This window comes from Zonotrichia albicollis, chromosome 27 (assembly GCF_047830755.1).
Source record: "Zonotrichia albicollis isolate bZonAlb1 chromosome 27, bZonAlb1.hap1, whole genome shotgun sequence".
Classification (NCBI taxonomy): Eukaryota; Metazoa; Chordata; class Aves; order Passeriformes; family Passerellidae; genus Zonotrichia; species Zonotrichia albicollis.
Genome location: NC_133845.1, coordinates 1539152 through 1550122, shown reverse-complemented (window position 1 = coordinate 1550122; position 10971 = coordinate 1539152). Strand labels below are relative to the sequence as shown.

General features: G+C 48.2%; 1 protein-coding gene across 1 annotated transcript; it reads left to right on the top strand.

Annotated features, from left to right (window-relative positions):
• On the top strand, positions 1-3849 carry PTS (6-pyruvoyltetrahydropterin synthase). Its single transcript, XM_074559619.1, has 6 exons — positions 1-351; positions 1228-1307; positions 1998-2020; positions 2409-2465; positions 2784-2854; positions 3382-3849. Exons 1-6 carry the CDS (start codon positions 206-208, stop codon positions 3518-3520), a joined length of 516 nt encoding a protein of 171 aa, XP_074415720.1. The 5' UTR covers positions 1-205; the 3' UTR covers positions 3521-3849.
• Positions 3850-10971: the final 7122 nt, after the last annotated feature.

Genomic DNA, 10971 nt, shown 5'->3' with positions numbered 1-10971 from the left:
AACCAGAGCATCCAGGGGCTGAACACGGCGAGGAACTGGAGCATCCCCGAGTCCGACATCGGCACCGGGGGATTGGAGCATCCCCGCATCCCGCACCGGCACGGATGGACCGGAGCATCCCCGGAGCCTCACACGGGGAGGAACTGCAGCATCTCCCGGTCTCGGCGGGCGGATCCCGCGGGCTGGAGCCGCCCCCGGGGCCGGGATGAGGCCGGGCCGGAGCCGCCCCCGTGGCCGGGCTGGAGCCGCCCCGCTCCGGCCCCGCCGCGTCCCCGCGATGTCACCGCGCTCCGCCCGCCTGGCGCGGCTGTCGCGCTCCGTCACCTTCAGCGCCTGCCACCGCCTGCACAGGTGAGCCCCGCACAGGGAGCCCCGCACGGGGAGCCCCGCACCGGAGGACGCTCCGAACCCCGCTGCGTTTCCCGGTTGTGCCCCCGGCCCGGCCCCTTCCCGCAGCCAGCCCTCCGTGCCCGGCTGCAGTTCCGTGTTCCGACTGAGCCGGCGGCGCTTTCGCTTTGTAAACATCGCCCTGCGCCCCCCCCCATCTGCTGGTTTTCCCCCAAAACTGATAAATTCCTTGACCTGAAGCTGCCTCAGTTTTAGGACCGGTCTCTTCTCCCAGGCTAGGAGCGGTAGGACGAGGGGAAACAGCCTCGAGCTGTGCCAGGGGAGGTTTAGGCTGGAGATCAGGAGGATTTCTCCATGGAAGCGGTGGCCAGGCCTTGGAAAGGGCAGCCCGGGGCGTCCCCATCCCTGGAGGTGCCCGAGGAACCCCGGGATGTGGCACTCAGTGCTCTGGCTCTGCTTGGACCCCAGGATCTCACGGCTCTTTCCAACCTCAGTGATCCTGGGGTTCTGTGATGTCCCCAAAATGTGCCTTGACCTGAAGCGCTCAGAGCAGGGCCCTGCATTGCTTCAAAGGGAACATTCCGAGGGAAATCCTTTGTACTTCTTTGTTAATCAGCGATAAATCCAAATGTGCAGCTTGCTGCAGGCCGAAGGGATTTTGGGCCCAGATGTTGAACATTTATCCAGCAGTGAAACAGACACAAAACCACAGCAGGGAAAGATTCAGTGCTGTCAACAGCATCTTTTCATGGCCCAGCCATTTCTGTCTGTGTTTGTGCCTCCTGGGCTGGTTAAATGTGGGAGAGATGGAGAGCTGGAGAGCAGAGCTGAGTGAACCCATGGAGATGTGGAACAGATCCATGCCTGCCTTTCCCACAGCAAATCCCTGAGTGATGAGGAGAACCTGAAGCTCTTTGGGAAGTGCAACAATCCCAATGGCCACGGACACAACTACAAAGGTGGGAAACTGATTTCCATCCTTGCTCAGGGTGGGGAGGGCAGGGCCACACTCTCAGCAGCCTCAAACAGCTTTTTTTCCTCCTAATTCTTAATAAAAACACAAACCCAGCGGCTGAGTTTGTGTTTTTATTCAGATTTAGGAGGAAGTTTCAGCAGCAGGGGGTTGAACCGTAGCATGGGTTTGCCATTTTTCAGCTGAGTAGATAATAAATATTTATTTTCAAATGCCACTTTTTGAATCAAGTCTGCTTGTTTACGCGCTGCAGAGTCATTGTGATTGGAATGGAGATTTTTCTAAGCAAGAGCCATGCAAATTAAACAGCCTGTAAACATTATTTGAATGGGTTTTTTTCACAAGTTCTCCCATTTGAACACTCCGAGCACGCAGAATTAGATCTCTGCAATTCCTGGAGAGGCTCCCTGTGCTGTTGGCACCCTGAAACCTCTGCTGAGGAGCTGCTTTATCAGGGGAGACAGGCTTATCTGCAGCCTGCTGTGGCACCAGCCCTTGGGGAGGGATTTTTGTGCCTCTGAGCCATTGTTTTTATGGAGCATCCCCTCATTTTGTAAAAGCAGTCCCACTCCTGAGTGCAGCCCGTGGGTGAGCAGGGCTGTGAGTCCCAGCCGAGCAGCAGATGTGGTTTTGGGTTCATGGGCACCACAGTGACCTGGTCTTTTCTGTTTTCCAGTTGTGGTCACCGTGCGTGGAGAGGTGAGTGCTGCCAGCATCCTTTCCTGTCCCTCAGGGTGGCAGAATCCCCACGGTTCTGGATTTCCCAGAGTATTTCAGAAACTCTGTGCACATCGCTAGAGCAGGTTTTCTGTGCCCACTGTCCTGTTCACAAGGATTTGCAGTTTAATGCTGTTTTCATGCTTGAAGACTCTTCCAGAGCGTTGTTTCTGCCTGGTGTCAGCTTTTAGGAGAGAGTGGAACCTCTGGAGTTGTTTCCAGGCTGTACCAAGCCCTTGGGAGCATCCCAGGAGTGCAGCTGGAGCCCTCTGACAGCGGGGAGATAATTTCCTTGTGGCTCAGATGAGCTGAGCATAGATATTCCTGTCTGGTTTGTGCTGCCACCAATGTCCCTTGTGCTTCCCTGCAGATTGACCCGGTCTCGGGGATGGTGATGAACCTGACAGACCTGAAGGAATACATGCAGGTAAAAATAGCCCAGTTTTCCTTCTAATCCCCTGGGAGAGATGATTAGAGCTTGTCTGGTCCCAGCATGGGGACGTGGTGAGCTGCTGAAGGCAGCACATCAAAAGGAAATTAGGCAATAATTGAAGAATAAATGCCTTAGCTGTGTTCTGTGAGGCAGAGCCGCGTCTCCAGCTGGGAATCTACAGCTGCATCTGGGGCTCTTTCCCTTTATTGCCATCCTGGCTGTGGGGGTTACCTGGGCCTCAGGCCAGGCAGGGACAGGGACGGGGACGGGGACGGGGACAGGGACAGGGCTGTCACTGTGCTCTCTCTGCAGGCAGCAATCATGGAGCCCCTCGACCACAAAAACCTGGACAAGGACGTGCCCTACTTCTCTGGGGTGGTGAGGTGGGTCAGGGGGCTCCTGGGGGGGCTCATCCTGCCTGGGCAGCAGCAGCAGCAGCAGCATCTGTACCTGTGTGCTGAGCACACCTGTGTCCAGCCCTGCTGCCCCTCCTACATCAGCTGGGATGGGCAGGACCTGCCCATCCCACCCATCCCATCCCATCCCATCCCACCCCATCCCATCCCATCCCACCCATCCCATCCCATCCCACCCATCCCATCCCATCCCATCCATCCCATCCCATCCCATCCCATCCCATCCCATCCCATCCCATCCCATCCCATCCCATCCCATCTCCCATCCCACCCATCCCATCCCATCCCATCCCATCCCATCCCATCCCATCCCATCCCACCCATCCCACCCCATCCCATCAATCCCATCCCACCCCACGTGCTGGCAGTGCCACCATCCCCACGTGGCCCAGCTGTCCCCAGCTGCCCCTCAGCATCCCCCAGCCCACCCTGGCTGCAGATTTTGGTGTCAGTTCTGCCCTCTGAGCCCTGGCCCTGCTGCTGTTCCCCCTCAGCACCACGGAGAACGTGGCTGTGTTCATCTGGGACAGCCTCCAGAAGCTCCTGCCCCAGGGCGTCCTGTACAAGGTGGAGGTGCACGAGACAGAGCAGAACGTGGTGGTTTACAAGGGAGAGGAAACAATTGTCAAGTGAAATCAGCCTGGCCTCAGCTGCCCAGCAGAAATCCCCATTCTCAGCTCCCTGCCCAGCGTTTCCTGCAGCCAGCCCTGGTTCTGTGCTCCAGCAGGACGAGGGCAGGTGTTTCACCAGGACCCTCCCAGCACTTTGCCCATCTGGCTTCTCACAATGGGTTGGTTTCTCTGCTTTTCCTCAAGACCTTCCTGTTTTGCCAGCTGATGTGAGATTTAGAGTTGTGCCGTGGTAAATAAAGCAGCTTTGGGGAGAGGAGGTGGCCTGGCAAAATCCCCAAGTCTTTGATTTCTCTCTGATTAAATATTGAATTAATTTATTTGATAATGTGAGCTTTGGTGTTGCTTTGCTCCTTGATCAAACAGAGAAGCATTTTTGAGGGTGAGAACAACATTATCTTTCTATTTTTTGCTTCTTATCAGTTTATTTCCTGTGCTGCAGGCACGTTTCGTGCTGTGGCCAGCAGATCTTTCTGTGTGTGTGCAACTGCTGTGGTGGGCAGTAAAAAAAAGCATTTCTGACCCAAACTGGAGAGCCAAAGGGAGCAGGGTGAGAATGGAAAACTGAGGGAGCTGCAGTGGGAATGCCACAGCCCCGGTGGTGGCAGAGCCCTGGGGAAGGAGTGCAAGAATAAACCCTTAAATCCACCCTGAAATCAACCCTGAAATCCTCCCTTAAATCAACCTTTAAATCAACTCTTAAGTCCACCCTTAAATCAACCCCAAAGCTCAGTGGAGGCTGTTGCAGCAGGATGAGGCTGTGAGAGGAGTTTAGATGGGCACTACCCCAATTCTCCTGGATAACTTAATGGATATAATTAAAAAAACAGAATCTGATAAGCAAGGCAGCAATTCCCTTGCTTTCAAAGGAAATGGGGTGTTTGAGTAATGGGAGCAAACATCCTCTTTGGGGAGGTTTAATGAAGCTTACCTAATTGTTCACCTTGGGCACGCTCTGCTGCAGGTTCGGGCAAAGTGGGGTTTGCCCTGCCAAAAAATACCTGGGATGGTTTAAAACTTTAAATTCACAGGAGTCTGAGCTGCTCTGGAATGTGAAATGGGAATTGCTATAGATGGGGGCAGCTCTGTGCCCTGGCCTGGTTCAGCTTCACTCAACCTCCCTGGGAGAGCTTCAGAAAGGGAATTGGGAGAAAAATGAGGGATATTCCCTTTGGAAATTCCAAAAGGGAATTGGGAGAAAAATGAGGAATATTCCCTTTGGAAATTCCAAAAGGGAATTGGGAGAAAAATGAGGAATATTCCCTTTGGAAATTCCAAAAGGGAATTGGGAGAAAAATGAGGGATATTCCCTTTGGAAATTCCAAAAGGGAATTGGGAGGAAAATGAGGGATATTCCCTTTGGAAATTCCAAAAGGGAATTGGGAGAAAAATGAGGGATATTCCCTTTGGAAATTCCAAAAGGGAGTTGGGACAAAAATGAGGAATATTCCCTTTGTCAGGGCAAAACCTCTGCCCTGGCTGCAGCGGCTTTGGGGATTTTTTTCCTATTTAAAGGTGGTGCTTTGGGGGATATTTGGCTGCAGGTTCCTTGCAGTGTGAGCCATGCAGGGAGTGCTCAGTGCAATGAACACTCAGCGGCCACATTTGCCCCTTTTCCCTGCTTTTTTCCCTCCCCAAATGTGGAATCAGCAGTTTTTATTCACCATGGGGGGGTTTTGCAGCTGCTCTGACCCCTCCTGCTGCCCTGCAATGATGTAAATCCAGAGCTGGTGCTGCTGATTCACAGGGCAGTGACTCATGGACACTCAAACACATCATGTGCTCTCTTTATCAGAGCAGGAATCCGCTCAGCTGCTGGCAAAACCCGAGCAAACAAACGTTACATCTGCACAGCACAGCCCACTGCTTTTATTGGCACGGGGGCAGAAAAGGCAGCCCAGACTGCTGAGGATTTCTGCAGCCCCATGGCCCTGACAAAGCCCCTGAGTATTTATTTAATATTATAAAAAAAAAAAATATATAGTATATATAGTATATATAGTATATATAGTATATATAGTATATAGTATATAAGGTATAATATATATAATATATAATATATAATATATAATATATAATATATAATATATAATATATAATATATAATATATAATATATAATATATAATATATAATATATAATATATAATATATAATATATAATATATAATATATAATATGTAATATATAATATATAATATATAATATATCTATATTTGTATTTATTGCTGTGAAGATCGATCTGCGCCAATTATTCGGATTTCTCCGATTTCAATGACTGCAGCTCTGGGGAAATGGGAATAAATTGGGTGCCTGGCCAAGGGGTTTAGGTGAAAGGGGCTGGAAACAGCAGGGCTGGCGTTGAAATTGGGATTTCATTGGTGTGAAAATTGGGATTTCAGTGGTGTGAAAATTGGGATTTCAGTGGTGTGTAAATTGGGATTTCAGTGGTGTGTAAATTGGGATTTCAGTGGGTGCTGTCCCCTCGTCCTGCTCAGAGGGAGCCCTGCAGGGAATTCGCTGTGGGATTCCAAATTCCCAGCTGAGGGAGGGAGGGAATGAACTCCCGGAATTAAACATTGAACATTAAACATTGGGCTGTGCCGGAGTTACTGAGTGATGAAATGCTCTGAGGACAGTTCAGGTGACAGAGGGGACAGCCCTGAGAGGCCACAGCTGATCCCAGCAGAGGCTGGAGGAACACGATTCCAGCTTTGGTGCAAGGAAATGAGAATGGCAGGGAAATAATGACAGGAAATGTCATTTCAAGTCCCCAGTTGTGGGACTGAAAGACCCAGCCCTGCCTTCCTGCCCCGTGCTAAAATCAAATCAGGGTTTGTGGAAGAGCTGGGCACAGTAAATAATTTATTTGAATGTGCTGTTGTGAGGTGTCAGTGCAGGGGTTTCTGAGGTATTTCTGTGATTTTCACCAAAACTGCTCCTTTCCTGAGCGAATGCCAGGCCAGGGGCTGCCTGTGCCAGCAGCTGATGGAGTTGAACGCCCGTGGCACGGTCTGCTCCTGTCAACCAAAAGCAAAGGTTGAGGCAGCCCAGGAAATCTGTCCAACAGCAGCTTTCCTTTTTATTTCCATTTCTTTTCATTTTTAGTTCAGGGAGGTTTTTCCCAATTCTGCCTCACTGGAGGAGGAAAAATCTCGATTTCTTCCTGTTTTTGAAGCACAGTGGCCAAGGGAGGACAGAGGGTGCAGTGAACTGATCCTGTTCCTGTGACACCTGGGGACATGGAGCGCCCAAAAGGAGCAGCAGAGAGAGAGGAAACTCCACCAAGTTCTGCCGCTCCTCGGGCTGGTTTTTTACAGCCCAAACAAGGCAGGAGTTAATAAATAATCCACATATTGAGGGACGAGGAGCGGCTCCCCTGAGCTCAGCTGCACCTCCCAGTTCCCCACTGGGATTCCCCTCCTTAAAGTGCTTTTATTTCTCTCCTTAAGGTGCTTTTATTTTCCTCCTTAAGATAAAACATCTTAATTTTCCTCATTAAGGTGCTTTTATTTCTCTCCTTAAGGTGCTTTTATTTTCCTTCCTTAAGGTGCTTTTATTTTCCCTCCTTAAGGGGCTTTTCTTTCCCTCCTTAAAGTGCTTTTATTTTCCTCCTTAAGGTGCTTTTATTTTCCTCCTTAAGATAAAACATCTTAATTTTCCTCATTAAGGTGCTTTTATTTCTCTCCTTAAGGTGCCTTTACTTTCCTTCCTTAAGGTGCTTTTATTTTCCCTCCTTAAAGTGCTTTTATTTTCCTTCCTTAAGATAAAACATCTTAATTTTCCTCATTTATTTTCCTCATTAAGGTGCTTTTATTTCCCCCCTTAAAGTGCTTTTATTTCCCTTTTTAAGGCGTTTTTGTTTCCCTCCTAAAGCGGTTTTTTTTTGGGATTGCTCACTTTTGGGCTGGACTGAATGAGGCCAATAAAGAGCAAAAAACTGGAGAAAAGGAGCTGTCTGTGCCCCAGAATTCCCCAAATTTCCTCATTTTCCTGAGCCCCCGCAATTCCCACCCTGGGTAAAGCTCATTAGGGTGTTTGTTTGTGCCTGGCGCTAATTGGAACCAATTAATTAACCTGTAGAGTGGGGAGGCCAAGTGGAAACAGAGCGTGGGAGTCTGAAAAAATGAGGGGAAAACCGGGGTTGGGTGCTCAGGGGCATTTCTTGGCTTTTTCCCTGAAATTGTTTTTACACTGGTGTGGAAAATTCAAATTTCTGCTCGCAAATGTGCTCAGAAATTCAGTGAATGAGACAAAGAATTAAAAAACTTTGTCCTTGTAAATTTACCTAGAAATTCAGGGAATGTGGTAAAGGAATAAACAGCTCTGTCCCCATAAATGTACCCAGAAATTCAGTGAATGTGGCAAAAGATTCAGCATGGATGGGCCAAAGCAGCACGTGGGGATAATCTGGGACATGGGAGGTGCCACAGGGACATTTAAATGCAATTTCATATTTATTATCCAAGGCTGTAATCTTAGCAGATAGATGGTTCAACACAGAGATGGGAGCTGAGCCGTAATTTCCCGCACTAATTAGGATTTTATTGTGTGTTTTGCGCTGATAAAGAATGCTCCTATCTCTGCTAATTACCCTGTCTGCTAAACAGGAGCCAAATTTAATGGCTGGCCACTAAAATGAAATAATTTATGTGGAATTCTGCGAGAACATTCCACGAATGGAGCCCTGCAGGCTCAAATGGCACCTGTGGAAATGTGAAATTGTGCTGGGGAATTCTTCCCTCGCCAACCCCTCCTCAGCCCAGCAGCAAACAGGGAGAGAAGTGGAAATTACGGTGAAACAAGTGGAATTTACACTCAGGGCATGGGAGGGGGAATTACCTTTATTTTTTGGGGCAAATCATGGCTTTTGTACAATTTGAACAAGCAAGAATTGAGTGAAAGCTCAGCCTGAAAGCCAAACCAGCCTTAGCAATGTTTAATCACAGTTGTCAACTCTTGGGGATAATATTTTGAACGATTCTGATGGAATTAATTAAAAAATTTCCCTCTCAGACTTGATATCTGAGTGCCTAAGAAATAGAAATGAGCAGGGACAAATTCTTCTGAATTCCTGAGAAATAGAAATATAACAATTCTTTCCGAATTCCTGGGAAATAGAAATGGGCAGGGTCAATTTTTTTCTGAATTCCTGGAAAATATAAATGGGCAGGCACAATTTCTTTCTGAATTCCTGAGAAATATAAATGAACAGGCAGAATTCTTTCTGAATTCCTGAGAAATATAAATATAGTAATTTTTTTCTGAATTCCTGAGGAATGGAAATGGGCAGGGACAATTTCTTCTGAATTCCTGAGAAATAGAAAGGTAACAATTTTTTTCTGAATTCCTGAAAAATGTAAATGGGCAGCCACAATTTCTTTCTGAATTCCTGAGCAATATAAATGGGCAGGCAGAATTTCTTTCTGAATTCCTGAGAAATATAAATGTAACAATTTTTTTTTCTGAATTCCTGAGAAATATAAATGGGCAGGCACAATTTCTTTCTGCATTCCTGAGAAATAGAAATATAACAAAACTTTTTTGAGTTCTTGAGAAATATAAATGGGCAAGCAGAATTTTTTCTAGTGGTGTTCAGCTCCTGCGTTAAATTTTCAGGCTCCTTCATTCCCAGGCTCCTCAATCCCTTGGGAATTAGGATTTGTTCAGCAGAAATGAGGGGATTGGGCAGCTCTGGGCTGGGAAGGGCAGTTTAAAGCCAGGGCTGTTTTTTAAATTTGAAATGTTGCTCTGGTTTGGGGCTCAGCCTCCTCAAGAGGAAACACAAGAGGATTTTCCCCCAAAAATCCAGGACTGCAGAGCTCAGGCCTCACCTTTATTTATTTCCTCCATCTGTGGGGTCAAAGCCAAACATTTCAGAACAATTTCAAATCCCCCTCACCTCCAACAACATCACCAGGAAACAATGGGAGGTGCAAGAACCAATTTTGATTCCTTATTTTATTTAGATTTGTTTAAGGAAAAAAAAAATTGCTTTCCACAATTTGAAAAATTTCTAAACACACGTTTTTCCCATATAAAAATACAAACAACAATAAAATCAAGACGTCCGTTGGCCCACACAATAATCTTGCCTTGCAGTAAAAATCAGCTGTTGATTTAAAAAAAAATAAAAGAGGAACACAAAATGCCCACCTTGCCTTTCCAAGGGGAAAAACAGAGGGAGAACAAAGAGAATCATCTGCTGGAAGAATGAAATTCAGGGGGTTTGGAGCAGAAATTCCTGGGCTGGGTGTGGGGGCTCTGCAGCCTGGGCTGGGCTCAGCCTGGGGGGTTTGGGCTGGATTTCCCTCCCCAGGCTCAGCTCCGCTCCCCGAGAGCCAGGGCTGTGCCAGGAGGGCATGGAGGGAAAGAGGAGGAAGAGGAGGAAGAGGAGGCAAAGGCAGAGCCCTCCTGGAGCTTCTTGGAAGAGGAGGAGGAAGAGGAGGAAGACGAAGAACAAGAAGAAGGAGGAGAAGATGGAGAAGAAGAAGAAGAAGGAGAAGACGACGAAGATGAAGAAGACAGAGATGAAGAAGAAGATGATGAAGAAGACAAAGATGAAGAAGAAGAAGACAAAGACAAAGATGAAGAAGAACGAAGATAAAGAAGACAGAGATGAAGAAGAAGAAGAAGAAGATGAAGACGAAGATGAAGAAGAAATAGAAGAAGGAGAAGAAGACGAAGAAGACGAAGAAGAAGAAGGAGAAGACAAAGATGAAGAAGAAATAGAAGAAGGAGAAGAAGAAGGAGAAGACGAAGAAGGAGAAGACGACGATGAAGAAGAAGAGTTCTCCTCCCTTCAGGCGTTTTGTGCTTCACAGGATGCCTTCAGGCCATGAGGAAACCATGGATTCATGAATGTCCCGTGTTCCTTGGGCTCTGCTCACCCATTTTTGGGTCACAAAAGCACAGCCAGGGCAGAGGGGTCTCTGCTGGGGAAATTCCCTTTTGCTGAGCTCGTGGGCGAGGGCAGCAGGGGAGGATCCCTGTTCTCGTTTCCCGTGCAGGTGCATTTCTCACACATTTCTCACAGCAAGGAAGAGTTTTCCTGAGTAAATCAGCTCAGCCCCGTGTTCCTGAGCAGGGGAAGGGGCAGCAGAGCTGGGGCCCCTCTAGGAGAGCAGGCTGGCTGTGGGCAGCAGCAGCAGCAGGGCAGCCAGCAGGCAGGAGCTGCCCCGAGCCCTGCCCACCGAGTTGGGAGTGGTGCTGGACGTGGTGTTGGAGGGCACCGGGGTGGTTTCTGCAGCTGAAATGGAAAAAAAAAAAATTGGTTACAAATGTAAAGGAACATTTGTAATTTGAGAGCTTCTGCTTCTGTGATTTCAGAGGAATGAGGGGTCACACTCGCTGTGGAGGAGGGGGGTGGCTGAGGACATCAGAGGAGCCTGACCCTAACCCTGATCCTAAACCTGACCCTGTCCCTGACCCTGACCCTGACCCTGATCCTGACCCT